This window comes from Coregonus lavaretus, assembly GCF_964263955.1.
Source record: "Coregonus lavaretus genome assembly, contig: SUPER_35_unloc_1, whole genome shotgun sequence".
NCBI classification, from domain to species: domain Eukaryota; kingdom Metazoa; phylum Chordata; class Actinopteri; order Salmoniformes; family Salmonidae; genus Coregonus; species Coregonus lavaretus.
This window is the reverse complement of record NW_028167181.1, coordinates 3,831,329-3,855,554: the sequence shown is the minus strand read 5'-3', so window position 1 is coordinate 3,855,554 and position 24,226 is coordinate 3,831,329. Positions and strand designations below refer to the sequence as shown.

The 24,226-nt window shown below is 46.8% G+C and overlaps 1 protein-coding gene across 7 annotated transcripts in view; it reads right to left on the bottom strand.

Annotated features, from left to right (window-relative positions):
• LOC311109940 (GRB2-associated-binding protein 1-like) overlaps window positions 1–24,226 on the bottom strand; it is a 72,301-nt gene that overhangs the window by 2,190 nt on the left and 45,885 nt on the right. For 5 of the 7 annotated variants that reach the window (XM_084188453.1, XM_084188457.1, XM_084188454.1 and 2 more), the window contains 10 exons: window positions 16,437–16,565; window positions 15,946–16,111; window positions 12,451–12,676; window positions 9,952–10,637; window positions 7,894–7,988; window positions 7,336–7,681; window positions 4,591–4,680; window positions 3,494–3,587; window positions 2,969–3,086; window positions 6–134 (listed from right to left, as the gene is read on the bottom strand). In XM_084188453.1, the coding sequence (XP_084044579.1) occupies window positions 6–134; window positions 2,969–3,086; window positions 3,494–3,587; window positions 4,591–4,680; window positions 7,336–7,681; window positions 7,894–7,988; window positions 9,952–10,637; window positions 12,451–12,676; window positions 15,946–16,111; window positions 16,437–16,565 (2,079 nt within the window). The remainder of the gene's footprint in view (window positions 1–5; window positions 135–2,968; window positions 3,087–3,493; window positions 3,588–4,590; window positions 4,681–7,335; window positions 7,682–7,893; window positions 7,989–9,951; window positions 10,638–12,450; window positions 12,677–15,945; window positions 16,112–16,436; window positions 16,566–24,226) is intronic. The other 2 variants (XM_084188458.1, XM_084188459.1) reach the window with 2 other exon arrangements.

Here is a 24,226-nt window from a genome sequence, read left to right as displayed (position 1 = left end):
CTCACCTTCCGTGGTGGGGTGGACTTGCCGGGGTCCAGGTCTAGGTCCAGGTACTCCACCTGCTTGTCTCCTTTGGGCTTCACCATTGGGCTGCTCCCCCCGTCCGCCGTCATGGGCGCACCCCGCTTCATGTTCTAATCAACAAGGGAGATACCATGTTACAGTGTAGATAGGGGGAAGATGACAAACTCACAGAGCATGATTAAATGTTAGTGCTACACTCTAGGAGTGGGCAAGAGGAGTAGTAGTACAGCTACAATGGAGACAGAACTAGAACAGATACTATCATCATAAACACATTGAGGTATTATGCAAACCTCAAGTCACGTCAGCATGTACACTACCACTACAGACGGTGTCTGAAATCTTAGTGGGTTTTGGGGGGAAATAACAGCATAACCCACACCATGCAGTGAGAGCATAGGCTCTATGGGCATCTCCGGTTAGGCTCCAAACTGGCAACCCAGGCAGCTTGTCTAACCAAACTTGGCAACCCGTCTCACCTCCTCTACGGTGTCAAGGCCCTCCATCTCCCTCTTAACAGGGGTGATGGGGACAGTGCAGTAGAAGGACTCCTCTCTACAGAGACAGCAGGGAAAGGTCAGAGGTCAAACAATAATACAGGAGGAACTGAGGAGATGAAGAAGAGGAGGAAAAGGGGGACTAGGAAAAATATCAATGAGTGATAAAGCAACAGGAAGTAAACATTAGGTCAAGGCGAAGAAAGGATAAGGGAAAACATCTCAATAAAAGGTCAAAAAGACTAAGACAACAACAGAATGGAAAACATGCAATCAAGCAGGAAATGACCCATTTTGTTGTTGGTGAAGTTAATCAGTCAATTTAGTATAGTTAAGATCATTTCCTTTAGGAGAGAATGGAACAACGTTAAACAGTGATCGTGTTGTTCAATGTATGGCTCCCCAAGGGGGAAATGTATTTTGGAAATTTTTGCTATATTCAGACAGATTAGAAACAGCGGGAAGACGAAACAGCGTGGAGACAAATTAGGAGGAGACAAAGTGGGAAAGACAGAGATCAAACCCTGGTGCCTAGACCACCAGATCATGGAGCCTGCGCAAGGGAAAATCATTTATATCTGACCAGTCAACAAAAAGGGTCCTTGAGAATTGATGGAAGAAAAACAACATGAGTTAGAAGAATAGAAGAAGATGCAAAGAGGAGATCTCCATCAGATGGACTGAATACCTGCAGGGGGAAAAGAGTGAAAGCACAAACAAAAAAGACAAAAAAGCAGGATGACAAGTGGTTGAAGGGGGGGGGGGGAGGTGAAGAAAGAAGAAGTGTCGAGGAGGAGTCCTTCTGTGGCAACCATCGATTTCTCCATAAAAGATGAGGCTGGGAGGCCAAGGAGGATGATAACGGACTGACTTTTACTAGGTATACTATACTAACATGGGATATCAGAAACAGAAAATGTGGACTCATCATTTCAATATCATCACACACTAACAAAAAACAGTATTTGAAGTGAAGTCAAACTATACTATATACACAAAAGTATGTGGACACCCCTTCAAATTAGTGGATTCGGCTATTTCAGCCACAACCGTTGCTGACAGGTGTATAAAATCGAGCACACAGCCATGTAATCTCCATAGACAAACATTGGCAGTAGAATGGCCTTAATGAAGAGCTCAGTGACTTTCAATGTAGCACAGTCATAGGATGCCACCTTTCTAACAAGTCAGTTCATCAAATTTCTGCCCTGCTAGAGCTGCCCCGGTCAACTGTAAGTGCTGTTATTGTGAAGTGGAAACGTCTAGGAGCACCAACGGCTCAGCTGCGAAGTGGTAGGCCACAAGCTCACAGAACGGGACAGCCGAGTGCTGAAGTGCTTAGGGTGTAAAAATCGTCTGTCCTCGGTTGCAACACTACCGAGTTCCAAACTGCGTCTGGAAGCAATGTCAGCACAAGAACTGTTCGTCGGGAGCTTCATGAAATGGATTTCCATGGCCGAGCAGCCAAACACAAGCCTAAGATTACCATGCGCAATGCCAAGCGGGGGCTGGAGTGGTGTAAAGCTCACCGCCATTGGACTCTGGAGTAGTGGAAACACGTTCTCTGGCGTGATGAATCACGCGTAACCATCTGGCAGTCCGGTGAACAAATCTGGGTTTGGCGGACGCCAGGAGAACGCTACTTGCCCCAACTGGGTGCGCCCAGTGCCAACTGTAAAAGTTTGGTGAAGGAAGAATAATGGTCTGGTGCTGTTTATCATTGTTCGGGCTAGGCCCCTTAGTTCCAATGATGGAAAATCTTAACGCTACAGCATTCTAGACTATTCTGTGCTTCCAACTCTGTGGCAACAGTTTGGGGAAGGCCCTTTCCTGTTTCAGCATGACAATGCCCCCGTGCACAAAGCGAGGTCCATACAGAAATGGTTTGTCGAGATTGGTGTGGAAGAACTTGACTGGCCTGCACAGGGCCCTGACCTCAACCCCATCGAACACCTTTGGGATGAATTGGAACGCCGACTGCGAGCCAGGCCTAATCGTCCAACATCAGTGACCGACCTCACTAATGCTCTTGTGGCTGAATGGAAGCAAGTCCCCACAGCAATGTTCCAACATCTAGTGGTAAGCCTTCCCAGAAGAGTGGAGGCTGTTATAGCAGCAAAGGGGGGACCAACTCCATATTAATGCCCATGATTTTGGAATGAGATGTCCACATACCTTTGGTCATGTAGTATATTTAAATTATTCTGAATACTGATGTTCTATGGATATTCAGCACACTAAGATATGCCATTAGACGAATTACATTACAAATGGTGCACTTTGCCATGAATAAAAAAGTTTTAATTGAATTGTAATAAATTCATTGGCTACTGACTGTGGAACATTAGCTTATTAATGTGACAAGTTTTTAGAAAATGTACATAAATCATTGTATCATTTAAAATTAATATTTTAGAAGAGAGTAGTTGAGGACGTGTGTTACATACTAGTTCATCTGCCTTAGAGACCATGGCTACATAATTCTCATCACAGTCCTCGGAGTCGGTGCTGGAGGCGGTGCTATGCACCGAGGGAGGCCTGGGAGGCATGGGGAACCTGGAGGGACTGAGCAGCACCACACACACACCGTTTAACACACCGTCTGTACACACACACACACACAGCAGCAGCGCTGCATGGGAGCCTGCAGAGTTCCCTGCAGATTAAAAATGACTCACTGGAAAAAGACAAATAATGCACATTTCTAAGACATACATGTATGACTACTTTGACATGTTATGAGGTGACTAAAGTACTGCGTGGAGGGTTAGTGTTCTGATATAATACCAAACCTATAGTCACATGCGGTAGAAAGGAATTAAACTAAGTTGACACTGACCTAAGGTCCGTTTTATGTTTTACTCCCAAATGGTTAGGATGCGGTGAGTGACACTAATCCTAGATCTGTGCATAAGGGCAACTTTGACCCTGAGCTGCTGTAGAGGCGAAAGGTCAAAGGGTAAGACACTTACTCCCGAGCGAATGACCTGGTGACAGGCGAGCGGACGGGCGCCGATGAATCCTCCCACTCAGGTAGGGGCTTGATCTCCAAAGGGGCGGGCTTGGCTGTAGAGGGGAGGGGCAAACACCACCGTCAATCTCTCTCATCACATACCATCATCGCAACACAATACATTACATTATACAGAAAGTAATGCTTTCATTTGGCCAACAGAGGTCCCTATAAGCCACAATACCTCCTTCCAAGACTAAAACTGTAGGCTAAATTCCAACATGAGAAGTTCAGCGTAATACAAAAATGTAATCAATTGCCTATAGGTTTATAGAGTATGTCCACAGCCAACCGTTCACGCATGGTTAACGTAACAGAGCCCAATCTGGCAACCCGGGTGCTATAGAAACACATTCAGCATAGCTCCCTCGGTCTGGTTAGAAAACACCATCTGGTGCTGCAGTCTACAGGACAGCAGCACTTACACTTCTCAGCCTACAGTACAGCACTAAACAGACTTCGCAGACGTCTAAAAACCCTTCATGCAAACCCGGGGATGTATGTATGTGTGTATATATATATTATTACATGTCGAAACAGGAGCATGCCAAAAAGTGTTAAAAATACAAGAGTGAATTGGTTAGAACAGTCCATCACTGGTGTGTTGGAGTGTGTCGGCAACCTAAGAAACAACTACTGTACTGGTGTTATACATTAATACTATTGATTACTGACTGTGAACAAGGGAGAGGGCTTGAGATGTGGTTGTTGGTGAGGTACACTAGTACACTGACAACGTTTTCCTATGTAGTGGAGCTCTTTCACTAGACAACACAATAACATTCCTGAGATATGATCTCTCCTCCATTTCCTGAAGAAGCCTAGAAGATATTAGGGTGTTGGTGTGGTTCAAAAACGTGTAATGAGAACAAAATGTTAAATTAGAAACACAACAGAACAGGAGTTAGTTGACTGGATGAGACCGGACACCACATGTGATGTCACAGGTCACAGGTGAACATTCAGAAGCATGCGTTGAGTTCAGACAGGTTCAGAGAGAATGAGAGATGAGTATTCAGAACCAAGTTTCAGGCGTCGTTGTTTGGTAATACCTACCCTTGCGTCGTCTTGGGAACTCCCCTACGGTCTGAGAGTCGGTTCGCTCTAAACCAACACCCTTTGCTCTTATTATTTTAGGACTCTGACCTGATTGGTTAAAAAAGAAGACTTTTCACATTACCATCATTGATAAACGATGACATCATTGTAACACCTATTTTAATAAAAACCTGCCATGCAAAGCCGACGGATCAACAGACTGTTGAGAGACAACTCACTACTTCCACCCTACCATTCCTTCGTCCCTATTGGTGTATATACAGTATAGACAGGACCATCTCCATGGCAACAGCGGACCCAGACATTTCCCATCATGCACCTCACTCCATGCAACATGGTTGTGACTAGAGGGAGTACAGCTACGACCGGATGTGACTTTTCATAGCAGGTTAGGAGGGCATTTTAGCTAACCCTAACCCTTTCCTAACCTTAACCTATGTCTCCTAACCTGCTATGTTAATTATCCTAACCTGCTGGGTCAATTCTCCTAACCTGCTACGAAAAAGTAACTTCCGGTCGTAGCTGTACTCCCTCTAGTCAGAACCCTGCAACATGGTTGGCCTCAGAGACTTGACAAGACAACAACATGCACTAGTATGAGCGTGGAAGATCCACTGAGAGAAGAGAGTCATTTTGAGGGCAACAACACATCCACAACAGCAGAAGCAAATAAAGGCGCACATTTATCTGTACACCAGCACACTGAAGTGGTCCCCTGTAGCTCAGTTGGTAGAGCATGGCGCTTGCAACGCCAGGGTTGTGGGTTCGTTTCCCACGGGGGGCCAGTATGAAAATGTATGCACTCTAACTGTAAGTCGCTCTGGATAAGAGCGTCTGCTAAATGACTAAAATGTAAAAAATGTAAGTGAAGTCATAACCTTATGTATAATCCTCACAACAGCCATAAAACACAGCATACCCCAGCTAAAACCATGGCAGACATTTGCAATTGAACCCCATAACAAAGCCATAATGAAGGAAAGTGAATAAATGAAGCTACTTGTCGGCTTCGACCACAGATGCTTCAGCCTCACAAGACCTCACCCACAGAACAAAACCAAGCAAGAGAGGCCCAATCCCACATTGACCCCTAGACCCTATTCACTATGCACTTGTGGAGATCTGAGAGGAATTGATTTGTTAAAGCAATATGGTCAAACTTCCACCAAGTGCATAGGGTCTAGCGGTCGATATGATTTGGGATTGGACCAAAGACTTTGAGCCAGAGAAAAGGCTAGAGAGAGTAACCCTGAAGCCAACAGTACACAACAGCCCTACATGCACACACAGCCGGGACAACAGAGGTCCCAAACTCAGCAGATGGACAGCAGTTGTGGTTCGGTGAGGAGAGAGATTGCATTGAGATGGAATGGCCCATGGTTATGAAACACTCAAGTTAAAAACCTAACTGTAGGCCTATACCTTCGTCATCATAATGACCCCATGACTACAGTACCATTCCAGTCTAACATGTCCTCACACTGAACCATTCACATTCAGCATCCCATTGTGACACCACGGTAGATGCTGGAATGAAAACAACCAAGAGTCATTGATCTGAATGTTAAAGCTCTAAGCCATGAATAGAGAGCAACTGACTTTAGATTTTCTAACAACTTTCCTGACATGGATTCCTCCTTTCTTCTCCACCATTGACAGTGACTGGTAATGACCTCTGCTTTGGGTCTGCCTCCCCTGTGGGATATTCAAATCCTCCCCGCTCTAGATTGAAATGTCCCATGGTGGATCTGGAGGGGGTTGTTGCTCCATCAAAGAGGCCCTTTCAGAGGGGGGGACAATGGGGACAGCGGTGACCGCTCTGGCCGCTCCATGGTGATGGTGGCCCAGGCCGGTCCCCCCCCAAAGCCCCAGAGAGGGCCCCCTGAACTCTGGGACAAAAGTCCCTTTGACTGGGGTGAGAGGGAGAGAAGATGAGGGGGAGAGCGGGCTAAACTAAAAGAGCAGGCTGAGAGGAGGGTGGATGGGGTGGAGGATGGGGCCTTGTCAAGGACTGACTGAGGAGAGCGCTCTAGAACACTGACTATATTGAGGAGAGAGATCTAGAACACTGCTTACATAGAGAGAGATCTAGAACACTGCCTACATAGAGGAGAGATCTAGAACACTGCCTACATAGAGAGAGATCTAGAACGCTGCCTACATAGAGAGATCTAGAACACTGCCTACATAGAGAGATCTAGAACACTGCCTACATAGAGAGATTTAGAACACTGCCTACATAGAGAGATTTAGAACACTGCCTACATAGAGAGATTTAGAACACTGCCTACATAGAGAGATTTAGAACACTGCCTACATAGAGAGATTTAGAACACTGCCTACATAGAGAGATTTAGAACACTGCCTACATAGAGAGATCTAGAACACTGCCTACATAGAGGAGAGGAAGGGTGAGCCACAACATTCTGCACTACTGTCTGATGCCATACAGGAATTGTATAATGATGACAAATGAACGTGTTCTACTTCAAAATAATGAAATTGTAATCTGTCTTTCATAACCTGAGCCAAGCACATGTAATGGGAGTGAGTTAGAGTTGAATGCCAGGATGTAGAGAGAAGCAGTTGTGAAAACGTTGATGCAACAACAGATAAAAGACAAACGTACCAAGATTCTCTCTCAAGATTCTCTCTCATTCAAAGACACACACCCCCTCCCCCTTCTCCACAGCCACACCACCTCACCCCCCAGCCATCCACCCTGCCCCTCTCCTCCCTCACCTTTGCGGTCCGGTTTGAGGTTGCGGTCCACGGGCGGGGGCTGACAATCGCTGATGAGCATGGGCCTGCGGGGTGGGGTCTTGGGGCTTGAGCGAAACCCCATGTGGGCCGGCGGGGGAACCTGCTTGCCCAGGGAGAACTCTAACGTGCCCGGGCCCGGGGTCATGGGTACATAGTTGGGTTCCATGATGGGTTCACAGCCCGACAGGCTGCCGGAGCGGTGGTGGGACGGGGAGTTGGCGTTCATGGGTACGTAGTTCTGGTCAACTTCCTCCATGGACTGGCTGCCCACTGGCATCATGCCTTTGTTTTTCTGAAGGGGAGGGGGGGCAGAGAGAGAGGTAGGCTACATAAGAGCACAGACAGACAAGACAAAAACACGTACACACACGTGAAAAGAAGTGAGAGCATACAAGCTTCCCTTATCTTAATCTGCACCTTAGTGCACTACAAACAACTCAACTATCATAATAGCCCAATACTTCAGTATCAATGTGAGAGGTCCTTTAAGTCCATCGTTTTAAATCTGATTGATGAGCATGTCGTGTAAAGACTTACCAAGTAGCTGTTGAAGCTTTCGTTGAAGTCAAACGAGCAGCTCTTGTCAGAGGGAAACGACCTGGGGATATCGTAACAGTCCTGGGACACAAGATCTGCAACAAACATTACAGAGCATTTAAAAACAGTGTAAACACACCATACCTACACTATAGTAGTCTAGGTAGGGCCTACAGCAGTATGAATCAAAATGGTGTTAAATACTCAATTAAAACTGAATACAAATGCACCATTGAAACCACAGTAAGTGGTGAACAGGGATATGTGAAGTCTGTCTGTCTGTCATCTCGGCAGCTGGACTATAGTTGCTGCTCTTGCTCTGATCATCATGTGTAACGTCACACTAATGCATTTCAGGAGGAGTTCAGACAAACAGGATGATAGGACTTGGAAGGTGGCCATACTCTACAGCCAAGGCAAGCAAAGCCTACTCTGGTACACATACGACTAGACAAACGGGGAATCCCGGGGCATTTGCTAAATGCCCTCGTGTTAGTTCAACAGACCTGTTTCATGTTAAATGTTATGAACAGACTTGGACCGGATGTAGCTGGGCATAATGTTTTATCTTGAACTTCAACCTCAGATGCTCTTTTGGTTGTGTAAATGATTGTCCTTTAAGAACAAGGTGCTCCTGAGTGGCGCAGTGGTCTAAGGCACTGCATCGCAGTGCTAACTGTGCCACTAGAGATCCTGGTTCGAATCCAGGCTCTGTCGCAGCCGGCCGCGACCGGGAGACTCATGGGCGGCGCACAATTGGCCCAGCGTCGTCCAGGGTAGGGGAGGGAATGGCCGGCAGGGATGTAGCTCAGTTGATAGAGCATGGCGTTTGCAACGCCAGGGTTGTGGGTTCGATTCCCACGGGGGGCCAGTATAAAAAAATGTATTCACTAACTGTAAGTCGCTCTGGATAAGAGCGTCTGCTAAATGACTAAAATGTAAATGTAAACAAAAATCGTATTATTATATATTTATTTGGGGGGGTGTTGACAAAAGTGTTATTACCAGTGGCCACCACCAGAGGGGGTGATGAGGAGAAGGACTCAGTGTTGTTTCTCTGCTGCTAGTAGAGAAAAGAGGTTGGGAGCATTCACTGTATAGAGGTTGGGACTGAGGCGCCAAACTGCTTTCTCCTAAACTCTGAAGTACGTGTTGTCTGTCTGCATGGTAACTGAACACCACTAATTCTGCTTGCTACACCAGATGTCCTTGGAGGCAAGGCAATCTTCGGCTGTGAAAAGGTTTTTGTAATTAGCTATTCAAAAACACATCTGTCGCGTCAAGAAAATTATCTTGGAGGATTAGACGCTTGCTTTGCTTTGTCTGAACACAGCACACACCAGCCATGTGTTGTTATGAACATACTGTCGTTGTTAGCTAGTGTATTTAGCCTTTATAATGATGCACACAGTATGTTAGCCTAAGCGTTAGCCTATATCACTTAGCATCATGATAAGTAGTGACAGGATGTGGTACCCTATATCACTTAGCCTCATGATAAGTAGTGACAGGATGTGGTACCCTATATCACTTAGCATCATGATAAGTAGTGACAGGATGTGGTACCCTATATCACTTAGCCTCATGATAAGTAGTGACAGGATGTGGTACCCTATATCACTTAGCATCATGATAAGTAGTGACAGGATGTGGTACCCTATATCACTTAGCATCATGATAAGTAGTGACAGGATGTGGTACCCTATATCACTTAGCCTCATGATAAGTAGTGACAGGATGTGGTACCCTATATCACTTAGCATCATGATAAGTAGTGACAGGATGTGGTACCCTATATCACTTAGCCTCATGATAAGTAGTGACAGGATGTGGTACCCTATATCACTTAGCATCATGATAAGTAGTGACAGGATGTGGTACCCTATATCACTTAGCATCATGATAAGTAGTGACAGGATGTGGTACCCTACGTCCCTTAGCAAAAAGTGAGAGTGAAATGAAATGCGTTCAATTATATCTCTGTTTTTCATCTATTTGACAGGACTAATAAGGGTCAATCAATCCACCAATGAATCAAGATCAATCGATGAGCCGTACCTTTCCTGAGGCGTGATGAGTCCATGGTGCCGATGGTGTTGCTCCGCAGGGCCTTGCTCCCGGCGCTGGTGGGCACGCAGTAGTTCCCGTCCGTCTCCGACATCGAGCGCGGCACGCAGTACGTGTCCGTGGGCGAGCGCTCCGCGGGGGGCGGCGGGTGCCCTGAGGTCAGGGAGTTGAGTGAAGGCTTGGGGGGCCGGGGGGGAGGCATCACGTCACCACCCTCAGACCCACCACTTTGTGGACCTCGAGGCACCTGATAGGTACAGTTACTGCCTGGTGTGGGAGGAATATCGTAGCTAACCGACAGGTTCCTCATTTGAGTCTCCATGGAGGGCTTCCGCGAGGGCGTGTTGAAGACGTAGAGCTCCGCGGCGTCGCCGTCGACTGGGATGGGGGGCGAGGAGGTGGAGGCCGACTTGGGGAGGAGCACGGTGTCCTGGGAATAGGAGCGGGGGAGTTGGTAGAGGCCAGAGGAGAGGTCGGTGGAGAGGGAGGCGCCGCGGGAGGGCGGGGAGTCGTAGATGGAGGAGGCGGAGGCGGGGTGAGGGGGCGGGACAGAGAAGAAGAAGCCGTTGGCGTGCTTGGAGGAGGAGGAGCTAGTGGAGGTTGGCGTGCGGTGGGCAGGGACGTTGTCGTTCAGGTCCGTCTCCGACGAGGTCGACTTGGAACACTCGGCGTGGGCTCTATGACAACGGCAAGGAGACAGATAACATCAAGAGGCTGAATGGTGTGTGAACATCTCACACACACACACATCTCAACACAGATTAGTGATACGAGTTACATCAACACATCCATTCCAGTTAAGTCACAATACCACCAATAACTACTATTGAGGTCCATTGGATCTGTTGTTGAGTAGATCTTATTGAGTTGTAGGCTCAGTATAATGATCCATGTTTCATCCTGTGGTTAATTTCAAAACATGCAGGGTCAAACACAGCACTGTCCTTTGCCAAAGGTCCATTGACATATTAAGCCATTCTGGATCATTCCTCATTTCCCTGACTGAGAACAGCCAGGAGCTACATTTTGGATTAATGGAACAATTCTCAAACACATCAAACCCAGAGGTAAGTGCTGGATTAGTTTTGTGTCTATTTACAATGTGTGAGTGTGTATTTGTGTGCATGTCCACATGTATATGTGCATGTTTATGAACCTGTGTGTGACTGTTTGCACACGTGTGTGTGTGTGTGTGTCACTCCACACTAGACAGGCTGCTCCAGACTCACTGATTAACCTGAGGAGGAGAAGGAGCCCCTTTGCTCTCACACTCCCCCAGAAGGAGGTACTCCTGGTCCCCCTCGGAGGGGGGGAGAGGAGTAGGAGGGAGAGGAGTCACAGAGCTACACCACCACACACAGAGAGGAGGAGGAGGAGAGAGTTAGATAGAGAACCACATCAACAAGAGAGGAGAGGCACTGAAATATGGACAACATATAGAGACAGTACAAGAGACCTAATAAAGCACACCACAGAGGAAAGTAACCAGAGGCGGGGAGAGAGAGAGAGAGAGGCAGGGAGAGAGAGAGAGAGGCAGGGAGAGAGAGAGAGAGAGGCAGGGAGAGAGAGAGAGAGAGAGAGAGGCAGGGAGAGAGAGAGAGAGAGAGGCAGGGAGAGAGAGCGAGAGAGGCGGGAAAGAGAGCGAGAGAGAGGCGGGAAAGAGAGCGAGAGAGAGAGGCGGGAAAGAGAGCGAGAGAGAGAGGCGGGAAAGAGAGCGAGAGAGAGAGGCGGGAAAGAGAGCGAGAGAGAGAGGCGGGGAGAGAGAGAGAGAGAGAGGCGGGGAGCGAGAGAGAGAGAGAGAGGCGGGGAGAGAGAGAGAGGCGGGGAGAGAGAGAGAGAGAGGCGGGGAGAGAGAGAGAGGCGGGGAGAGAGAGAGAGGCGGGGAGAGAGAGAGAGAGGCGGGGAGAGAGAGAGAGAGAGGCGAGGAGAGAGAGAGGCGAGGAGAGAGAGAGGCGAGGAGAGAGAGGCGAGGAGAGAGAGGCGAGGAGAGAGAGGCGAGGAGAGAGAGGCGAGGAGAGAGAGGCGAGGAGAGAGAGAGGCGAGAGAGGCGAGGAGAAAGAGGGGCGAGAGAGAGAGGCAAGGAGAGAGAGAGGCGAGAGAGAGGCGAGAGAGGCAAGGAGAGAGAGAGAGGCGAGGAGAGAGAGAGGGGCGAGGAGAGAGAGAGAGAGGGGCGAGGAGAGAGAGAGAGAGGGAGACTAGAGGGAGACCAGAGGGAGACCAGAGGGAGACCAGAGGGAGACCAGAGGGAGACTAGAGGGAGACCAGAGGGAGACTAGAGGGAGACCAGAGGGAGACTAGAGGGAGACCAGAGGGAGACTAGAGGGAGACTAGAGGGAGACCAGAGGGAGACTAGAGGGAGACCAGAGGGAGACTAGATGGAGACCAGAGGGAGACCAGATGTCAGAGAAACACAGCGGGAAATGTCACAACACCTCTCCACTCTGTACCAATGGCAGCGGTGCACTGTCATATCATGGACTCCACACCCACCTGTTGGGCTCTGGCTTCTTGCTCTCACAGTTGACCAGCCACAGGTAGTCCTGGGGTTCATCCAGGCTGGACTCTGAGTCCAAGTGGCGCACGCTGACTGGCTGGTAGGGAGGGGGCACGTTGGTCAGCATGGCCGGAGGACCCCCCAGCACGCCCAACCCCGGGTGAGGGGGTGTGTCCACCACTGAGCCACCGCTGCCCGCCTGGTGGGCAGCCTTCGCCGCTTCTGTGGGGAAGAAAGAGGAGGGGAGATGGAGGGAGAAGAGGGGACACCATCAGAACAACACCAGAGTTTTCACGCACAACAGTTATTAACGAAACGTACATGTTCTGTAGTGATAATATTGTAGGTGTTTGTACGGTTATATTTCTGACTTGTTTGTGTACAGAAATCAGTATTACGTTCTATAAAAGCACTACAGAGCTGTGGGAAATGGATACCGAGTTGAACACATGACAGAGATACTGCAAGATGACATCCAGTACAAACAGGTCATGAGTCAGACTTGAAGGACAAACACTGTACGTACACTGGCATGCATGCACTTTCCCTCCCTCCCACACACACACACACACACACGTGTATGTCTGTGAACCACGCAATAGCCTTTCAAATCTTCACAATCAATTATTAACGCATGAGAAATATAACTATGAAATTAAAATGTAGCATTACATTTACATTACAGTTTGAGGGAATTTATAACAAAAGGGGAAATATAGGGAAACATAAAAATAAAAATGCTTCCTTTCTTCCAATAGCTATTGTATCTGCCAATGTTATTCAACCCATTAATACTGAGCTGTATTCCATCCAAATCTATGTTTTGCCTTTTGAATCCCAACCACTGCCAGACAGCATTTCCTCAAGGTCTCTGCCTTGTCCGTCTCCATGTAGGCCTGTGTGGTGACGACTGTGCTTGGTTGTGCTCTATTCACAACCTACTCTCCGGCTGCATTGCTCCCCGCCTACACTCCTCAGTGTGTACGCACATACACACCCAACCACCAACAGAGAGATCGTCTTTGAGTGGCTCCCTAAGTGCTCAAACTGAAGGATGCGCACCCTGAGATGACAGCTGCTCTCTGAATCTTTACTCCATCCATCCCTCTCTTCCTCCCCTCCTAATCCCTCCTCCACTGTTTTATCTTGTGCACCCTCTCCCTCAATCGCTCCCCAATCAGTCACTATTCTCCTGCTTTATCCTGTGCACTCTCCTCCTTCCCCCCCCAATCACACCCTATACATTGCATCACTTAATCTCTCCGTCTCTTCTCCCCAGCCCCCTCTCTCACTACTATCCTGCTTTATCCACTGTATCACTCTCTCTCTCCATCCCTCCACCTCCTTGTTTGTCTGTCTTATGTGCTGATTCACCCAGGCAGCGGGAAAAACCCTTTCCTCCTTAATCTCCCCCTCCCACACCGGTGGTTTACAGCCCTGCTGCTCCAGCACTCCAGCACCCCCCCCCCCTTGCTGACATTTCCCCAGCCACAGTGCACCCTCGCCTGGGCGCGGGAGTGGGCTGAACTGTCCCCTCTTTTGTTTGTGCTGTATGATCAGCAAGACTTTGTGAGGCACAGACAGAAGTAGCCAAGGCCTCTCTGCAATTTGAGAGTCACACCGCTCAACCACAGCAAATCTGCATGGCCATTATGACAGACAAACTCGCTGCTTGGATCCATAATAAACTCAACATTTCAAAAATGGCCCATAGATAAGCGATATGTTGTGGTTGAAGTTGCACTATAACAGGGAGGGTAGAATACAGCCACAACACTGAGGAAGGAGTGAAGCTGACCTTGTGGTTTGATACGTGGTCTCCCTGTTGTCAAATATGTACTGGGTACTGCTGATATCATAATCCAGGACATTCCAGGGACTCGAAATGGTTCCCTAATATTCGGATTAAACCCACATGCATTACAATAGTGAGTTTAGATTGTAGGGTCTATTTCCGGTTCCACACCAGTGTAAGCAGTGTAAGCCATAGCCATTAGCCAGGCAACAACTCAACCAGGGCCTAAAATTAAAACACCCGCTACCTGCCAAATGCAGGTCGATTTTGGCATTAGCGGGTAAGATGTCTATTTCACCAGCCACGTTGGCGGGTGGTCAGGGCTCCATAGGGCGAGCATTTCACTCGCATTTGTGAATACAAATATTCAAGTATGATCACATTTATAGTAAAATAAATGCTCCAGTAGCTGTCTTCAAAGAATTTCTGCAGTTTTGTTTGATAGCTGGTAAATTAAATCGCACAAAGTCAAAGAACTACGAATCCTACATAGCCTATCCCACCTCGCATTGCAACACTGCCTGGCTGGGGGCTGTCGCACATGAAGAGTGAAAGATTCATTTTTAGAAGCGCTGTGCACAGGCATAAACGTTGGTCTAATTTACAGAAAAACGAAAGTCTACTGACGTGAGACTTTGTCCTTGTGTTTCTTGGCTACTTACATTGTTTTGTTCACAAGCTAGGTTGTTTTTCTATGTTTGAGTTTCAACTGCTAGGGAAGAGAAGGCAAGGCTTGTACTAGTCAGACTCAATCTCACAGGCACAAACATGACTGGAGTCACGTTACCACGGTAACCTCACGCCCTTAAAGGGACAGGTGAAATGTTTTGTCTCATCTGTGATATTTTGGATAAAATTTCAATTAATATACCACATTACTTCTTACTAGTAATAAATGTATTGTTTTAGAAATATTACAAAGCACGCTCATCATTTTAGCCCCCCCAAATATTTTTGGCTGGTAAAAAATCTGAGTGGCTGGTAGATTTTTAAATCTACCTGCCACAGTGGCTAGTGGACCAAAAAGTTAATTTTAGGCCTTGAACTCAACAGTACCTCCCATGTCAGCTGAGAGGGAAGTTCAGGTCCGGAGGCCCCTGTATGTGGCCCCCACTGATGATGGTGGGAAGAAAGAGCAGGAAGTAGAACTCTAAATAAACCACCATTCTGGTTTGGTGGGCCCCACTCACTCGCTTTTCCCCTGAGTAAGCGAGCGAGCACGAGAAAGAACGAAAGAACGAATGTGAGCGAGAGGGAGAACAAATGAGAGCAACTGAGAAAGAGAGAACAATAAAGGTAGAGAAGGAGAGAGAGCGGCAGTGGGGCTCAGTTTAGGGGAGCACACAATGCTTTAATTATACAGTACATGGAAACATGGTAACGTGAACCCATCTGAAGACATGGCTCATTAGGCCTCATTAGGCCTGTGCTGGGAACAAAGGCCGCTTGGCACACCGTGTCCAAACCTACACTACACCAGGATATGATCATTATGTGAGAATAATACGTGTGAGGAAAGACTACTGTTTCCACTCATGCATATTTCTGTTGCATTTTCTTTCTGCGTTTCTCTTTCTCTTCTGTGCGTATTTTGTGCACATTGTATAGACACATCTCAGAGTCCCTCTCGTGTGGGCGTGCATGCGAGCCTGTGCAGGGACGTGTGTGGTACGTGTGTGTGCAGCATCATTGTTACCGTCGTCTGTGGGGTTGAAGCCGCAGATGTCACAGATGCAGCGGACCCACTTGTTCATGTCGTCCTCCGTGTCGGCCACCAGGTAGAAGACGCGGTCGATGGTCTTGATGTCGAAGATGAAGCTGTGCTCCAGGTCCTTCTTGTTGAACGTGAGCCCTGCGTCCACCTGTGGGGGGGAAGGTTTAGTGTTAGCATGTAGCATTACCAACCACATAACAATAGGGCTTAGCATTAGCACGTAGCATTACATAAACAATAGGGGTAGCAATATCGGTTGTAGCCAAAGCAGCTATAAGCCACTGTCAATGTAATTTACTGTTATAGCTGCCTTAAGACGTTTTAGCAGTATTAGCTAGTGGTACTGTAGCATTACTAGGACCATTAGTTTTCCCGGATCACGTGACCTGACCTGGAACTAATGTATTACATAACTAGGGTCCAGAGTAACAAACTCCTGGCCATAATCAGCCTTAGCATAAGTAGTGTTTCACCTGTTCACACAGGTTGAGGTCGATCACGCGGATGGGCTTCTTGGCGTGGTCATTCTTGTAGTATTCCAGCACGTCTGGGTCGCCCGAGAGACGGCCGCTGCGGAGAACAAACCACCGCTTCTTCCATGCCTGCAGAGAGAGAGAGACATTTTAATGTTGATGCTCTAAATACATATCATCGCTTACTTAAAAACATCACAGTACACCCATAAACCCCCCCTTGAAAATCTTAACAAACCCCTGAAGACTTCACAACAACAACAACCCATATTGGCTCAGGGGACAAGAGAAGAGCGAGCGCAAGAGAGAGAAACAGAGAGAGAGAGAGACGGACCAATAGACAAAGGTCACTGTGTGTTTGCTCATACGGCTCCATTCCTGGCTGACCACAGGCTGGACAGGGGCTTTGTTTTTCCACCCTGGCCTCTCTGTGTGCTTCTCTCTATCCCTCCCTCACTCTCCATTGCTCTTTCCTCTGGTCCTGTAAGCCACACAAGGACTATGTTCAAAATTCACCCACTCTCACCCTCTTCTTATATACCAATCCATTCCTCTCCCTCCCGCTACAGCCTCTCCATCTCTCTCCTCTGAGCCCCACTAGGACAGACCTGTTCCCAAGCCAGAAATGTGTGTCTGGGACACCCAGAGCCACCACAGACAGACAATAGTTTGGTCTGGTTAGGTCTAGCACCCCGACTGTGGAACAATAGGATTTGTATGTCTATGAGACACATGTTCCGTCTGAAATGTCACCCTATTCCCTATATAGTGCCCCTACTTTTAACCAGGGCCCATAGGGCATTATGTAGGGAATAGGGTTCCATTTGGGACACAGCCACAGAGTTTCCAAGGCAGCTAGGGTTTAAACACAGGGCACAAGACCCAGACAATGGGATATAGCATAGAAATATAATCCAATTCTATTTCTATTGTATCAGACTTAAGAGCGTGGGATGGATAGGGTTGAGAATGCGGAGTGGTTTAGTTTTAGTTACACAAAAGGCACTAAGAATAAATCACTTGTGTCCATCATCGTCAGGCACTACCATCAGAAAGTCAGTCAGAGGGAGCGAGATAGAACCAAGTCAGATGTCTAAACAGGAGTCTGGTGTCTAATGCTTTTATTTTGACGAATGAGGCCCGGCCCATCTAGATGTCTTCTCACCTAAACTGTGTAGCTTAAACTTATAAGGTGGTTAACTTGTTCAATGAAACCTGCTCCCTGAACGGATGCTAGGAGAAGCTAACTCAAGGATAAGCAGGGCTAAAAAGCACATGATGAAAACAAACTGTGGCTAATCGCTATGAGCCACCAACTCTGATTCGCTGAGTCACTTATGCTAAACTTGAGTTTTTTGGAAGGATTTGTTCCAGATTGCAGAGTTAATTGTGCTTAATCGATCCGCTTCAGGTTGATCAATATTGTGGCGCAAAATAGACTCTGCCTATCAATGGACACTTGATAGAGGTATTGAATATTGAACAGGTGAAATTTGATACAAAAGATGACATAACAGAAAGGAATTGCTATTCGTGGAATTTCTCAACTGCCACTTTTGGATTTCAAACAAGGAGGGAAAACCAAACCAGTAGAAAAACAACTCCCCTTGGAGATCAGAGCCCTAGCCTCACCCAAGCACAGCCAGCAATGGCCTGTGAGGAATGCAAACTAAAAGCTTTGTTGTTTTTTTTCGGGGTAAGATTTTAACCGGATTAACAATGCTCTGTGTTTTTTCCCCCCTCCCTTCAGTTGTTTTTCTATCCACAGAGTTCCCTTTGTTAGCAGGCCAAGCACCGAGTAGGGAAGAACAGCCAGGAGGAGAGGAGAGAGAGAGAGCATCGTCCTGCTGTCCTCTTCTGTCAACAAACAGGAGAGCCGACCCTGGAGAAATAAACAGGCTGGCTGAAGGAGGAATTTTACAGGGGCGCGCACACACACGCGGGCGCAGCCTTGCACGGCAGAAACGCACGCAGATATACACTCTCACACGCGCAGAGAAATGCACATTCATACATACGCACATGCCCCTTGAAATTCTAACAGGCCTACATTCATGGCCCTAACACTTCCTACAGTCATCAAGTAAAAATGCCGGCGCAGGGTTCAAGAGGTCTGCTTGACATTGAGGGAGGAGGAAGGTTCCCACACAGTATGTTCCACAAGAAGCCATGCCCTAAAATCCCATAATCACATTTAATATCACTGTTTATTTAACCATAAAACATGAACAACCACCAAAAACAGCCTCCAGATAACAATACACAGAGCAATTAACTCAGTCTGCGTATAACTGGTCCTGTCCAGCCTGAACAGCAGCCTAATCTAACCCAAGCAGCACACATTAGCATGTTGTTGTGGTGCTGCTCTGTTGCGGTCAGACAAAGAGGAGGGCGACCCCTCTCTCTGGTACATGACAAAGCACTCTGGCCTCAGGTTACCCTGTGGGCCATGGGGTGAGGTTACACTGGGGGAGGTTAGGCCAGGCCTGGGTCGTGTTCATTTTTGCTAAGCATTTCTTATAGGACAAGCCCAGGTAGAACACGACCCTGGTTTAAACAGACACAGGAACATGGAGACATTTTAGTCATTTAGCAGACACTCTTATCCAGAGCGACTTACAGGAGCAATTAGGGTTAAGTGCCTTGCTCAAGGGCACAGACAGACTTTTCACCTAGTTGGCTTGGGGATTCGACCCCAATACCTTTCAGTTACTGGCCCAACGCTCTTAGCCGCTAGGCTACCTGCCACCCTGCTGCTGTCCATAACAACAGCTGGTCTGACTAGAAAGATGACATTGACATTCATAGTTTCAATGGTGCTGGTTAGCTGGTTAAGAGCTCGTTGAAGGCGGCTTGTTTGAGTGGTGCTTCATTGCAGCTTCAATACGGAGTGAGTTTTGGAAGCCTACCTGATTCAGGGGTGCTTTCCCATATTAGCATGGTAGCAGACAGTGTGTAGGGGTCGGAGGAAAACGGTCAGGGATGGAAAGCTGTGTGATAACATGAGCAATGAGAATCACTCTCAATCTCTCTCTATCTCCACTGCCACACACACCCCATGTGCCCATTCCATTAATCACAACTCAAGTTAAAACTTAGCCGCAAGTAGAGCTAAACTGGTCCATTTAAATCCCTGCCAGGTTCCTATCCAATGAAACTGCACACAACCAGAAATGCCATTGTGTCTCCAGTCAGCCAGCCAATGGCATCTCGCTGACACAGATACTTTCTATTGTCAGTGGAAAACAGTACAAAAAGCTCTTCACAATGACCACACATGACAGTGACTGTCTGATGCACACAGCAGCTGAATAGCAGCACTGTTAGACAATAACCATCTGTCCACAGACCTAGCCTGGTTCCAGATCAGTTTTTGCGGTCTTGTCAACTCTTATGGCCATTGTTTTGACAATTACCATAAGAGATGGCAAGACTGCACAAACAGATCTGGAACCAGGCTACCACAGACCTACCTTGTGCTATTGATCCTGAAAAGGCCAGCAGAGGTAATGAGGACTCTAGCAGTGCTGAACCCCTGTTACTGTCCTCTCCTCCATTGTAGTCAAAGAGGCACAGAACAGTCAATAATCCAATAGTCGTTACTGATCACAGAACACAGCTAATCCAGGTTGGTCTACTTCACAAGGCCCAAGATGATAGAGTAGATCTCAACTGATCACAAATCAATCCTTACATGCAACCAACCAAACAATACAAGCAGTAACCAAGTGTGTTGACTCTTCACTCCGGGGGAGTGGAGTGGGACGAGATGAGGAGCCCCTGGTGCAGCAGTTGTCCCCCCCCCCCCCCCCTCCACCCTCTCCCCTCCACCCTCCCCTGCCCTCTGATAGGGCGTGAGGCAGGAAGAGACCCCGGTGCCTGCTCCAGCCTCCAGCCAGACAGAGACACCATTGAGGGGATGACTGGGAGGGATGGACGGGGGAATGCCATCCGAGTTGAGTCACACTGTTGCCATCAGGCCCCCACTGACCCAGAGACAAAGAGGAGAGGAGATGGGGGGGGGGGGGGGGAGGGAAGAAAGGGAGAGAGATGGAGTGAGAGAGAGATGGATGAACAGTATAGAGAGAAGAGACAAAGGTAAAGGAGGAAGAAGATGAGAGTGAGTGAGAAAGGAGGAAGTAAAGAGAGCTAGCTAATACAGTAGACTTGAAGAACTCTACCACATTGGGGGCTTCCCCCCCATTGAAGACTGGTTATGGGGTGTGGTGGGTGAATCAGAGTGACAGGGACAGACATTAGGGAGGGGGGTGACAGTGGGTGGGACACAGGGCCCTCAACCACCACATTCCTGGCTACGGCCTTGGCCCTGCCCTATCCAGAGAACAGTGGCCTTTGTTGGGCTTAACTTTATCAAGCTGTCCCCTGGAACATCTAGAACTCGAGGGCTCCAGTCACAACCATCTGCCTGATAGATAGGGGCCACAAGGGGCCCAGAGTACCCAATTGTCTGCCCATACATATGTATTTAAATACTGGAGTCTTGACATAGCCCACTCTAATATATCTACTGCAGTACATATGATTCTTAGAAGATCTTCATCCGGTGTACAGTGGCTTGCAAAAGTATTCATCCCCCTTGGGGCTTTTCCTATTTTGTTGCATTACAACCTGTAATTTAAATTGATTTTTATTTAGATTTCATGTAATGGGCATACACAAAATAGTCAAAATTGGTGAAGTGAAAAAAATGCAAAAAATTCAAATAATTCTAAAATATTAATAACAGAAAAGTGGTCCATGCATATGTATTCACCACCTTTGCTATGAAGCCCCTAAATAAGATCTGGTGCAACCAATTACCTTCAGAAGTCACATAATTAGTTAAATAAAGTCCACCTGTGTGCAATCTAAGTGTCACATGATCTGGCACATGATCTCAGTATATATACACACACCTGTTCTGAAAGGCCCCAGAGTCTGCAAAACCACTAAGCAAGCGGCACCATGAAGACCAAGGAGCTTTCTAAACAGGTCAGGGACAAAGTTGTGGAGAAGTACAGATCAGGGTTTTATTTTATTTTTTTTATATCCGAAACTTTGACTCTGCACCGGTACCCCCCTATATATATAGGCTCCCTACTGTTATTTTATTTTACTTCTGCTCTTTTTTTCCCCTCAACACTTTTTTGTTGTTGTTTTATTTAACTTTTTTATTAAAAAATAAATGCACTGTTGGTTAAGGGCTGTAAGTAAGCATTTCACTGTAATGTCTGCACCTGTTGTATTCGGCGCATCTGGCCATTATTAAAAAATGGAACAAGAGAGGGCCGCCCACCAAAACTCACAGACCAGGCAAGGAGGGCATTAATCAGAGGCAACAAAGAGACCAAAGATAACCCTGAAGGAGCTGCAAAGCTCCACAGCGGAGATTGGAGTATCTGTCCATAGGACCACTTTAAGCCGTACACTCCAGAGCTGGGCTTTACGGAAGAGTGGCCAGAAAAAAGCCATTGCTTAAAAAAAAAAAATAAGCTAACACATTTGGTGTTCGCCAAAAGGCATGTGGGAGACTCCCCAAACATATGGAAGAAGGTACTCTGGTCAGATTAGACAAAAATTTAGCTGTTTGGCCATCAAGGAAAACGCTATGTCTGGCGCAAACCCAACACCTCTCATCACCCCGAGAACACCATCCCCACAGTGAAGCATGGTGGTGGCAGCATCATGCTGTGGATGATGTTTTTCCATCGGCAGGGACTGGGAAACTGGTCAGAATTGAAGGAATGATGGATGCAGCTAACTACAGGGAAATTCTTGAGGGAAACCCGTTTCAGTCTTCCAGAGATTTGAGACTGGGACGGCGGTTCACCTTCCAGCAGGACAATGACCCTAAGCATACTGCTAAAGCAACATTTGAGTGGTTTAAGGGGAAACATTTAAATGTCTTGGAATGGCCTAGTCAAAGCCCAGACCTCAATCCAATTGAGAATCTGTGGTATGACAAAGATTGCTGTACACCAGCGGAACCCATCCAACTTGAATGAGCTGGAGCAGTTTTGCCTTGAAGAATGGGCAAAAATCCCAGTGGCTAGATGTGCCAAGCTTATAGCGACATACCCCAAGAGACTTGCAGCTGTAATTGCTCCAAAAGGTGGCTCTACAGAGTATTGACTTTAGGAGGGGGTGAATAGTTACGCACGCTCAAGTTCTCTGTTTTTTGTCTTATTTCTTGTTTGTTTCACAAGAAACAATATTTTGCATCTTCAAAGTGGTAGGCATGTTGTGTAAATCAAATGATACAAACCCCCAAAAAATCAATTTTAACTCCATGTTGTAAAGCTACAAAATAGGAAAAATGCCAAGGGGGGTGAATACTTTCGCAAGCCACTGTACATACGTATAGATTGAAGTTGGATTACTGTTACAGTGCTATTTGGCTGTTAATTGGATTCGTTCCGACATTTCTTGATTTCTGCATTGTTAGGAGCAAGCAACAAACATTACGCTGCATCCGCTACAACATCTGCTAAAATGTGTACGCGACCAATAAACTTTGATTTGATTACTGTACCAACACTGACATACTGGGAAGTTGGCAACAACACCAACCCATCATACACTATGATGTAGCCTAGCGTCTAGTTCATTATAGTGATACAGAACCAGATTTAGCCCAACAATACCAACCCATCATGCACCATGATGTAGCCTAGTGTCTTGTTCATTATAGTACTGTAAAGTAAGTGATACTTACACAGACCCAGATTAAGCCCACTCCTGTACTTACTGTTTTAAATGGAGAATCTTCTTTGAAAGCTCTATTTAAAAGTAGCCAAGGCGTGGGCTTAATCTCTGTGCAAACGCCCTCGACTGTTCTTACATACTAACTAACTTTTATTACATAGTCTAACTGTACTGCGGCACCTCTCTTATAATACACAACCAAATGATGTAATAGTGAAAGTGAACATTCCAGAAGGATAACAGCACCAGCTGGTTGGGGAGTTCCACCGGGCTCTAATCCTAATCGAAGAATGTTCTGGAAATGGAAGAAGAATAAGGGGACATTATGCCGCCATTGAGGACAGTGATTAATGACATGCTCCAGTACTGTAGCCAGAAATGAAGAGACAGCTGGAGGAGCTGGCTGGTGTTTAACAACCGTGAGGCGGCAGCGTGAAGAGTACAGTTCACAACACGCCTGGAGTAGGAGTACTGCCGATCTAGGATCAGTTTCACATTTTAGATCATAAATGAATATGATTACATAGACAGGCCAGACCTGGATCCTAGATCAGCATTCCTACTTTGAGATACTTTGTGAATACGGGCCCAGCAACCTAACATTCAATATATTCCTTATCATTGCTAACTACATAGTAGCTTCTTCCTGCACTTATGAGGGCTAATTCTATTGCAAAGAAAGGTAGCTAATGCACCTGAAGAGCCTTTGAGAGCACTGATGGCTACGGATGGTCCTCCAAGGCTGATAAATGGCACACTTTAATCCATCCATATACTCTACATATCTGATGGTTTGAGAGTTAAAGCTAGAATGCTTAATTGTGCTACATTCATTTTTGGTCTTATAAATTAATGATATATACCCATAGATTTTTTAAAGAACATAACTTAGAAATGCCTCATTAACTTAGTTCAACAGTCATACCCCAAAATATAAACTTGTTTTACTCCAATGTTTGTAAACAATGTAAATGTAAACAAACACTGCATAGCCTCAAAACATGTTTGAAACTATCATCTTGATATCATGGATGGTCAGTCCTTGACTCTGTCTATAGGTCCATCCCTTAACCTTTTAACAAAAC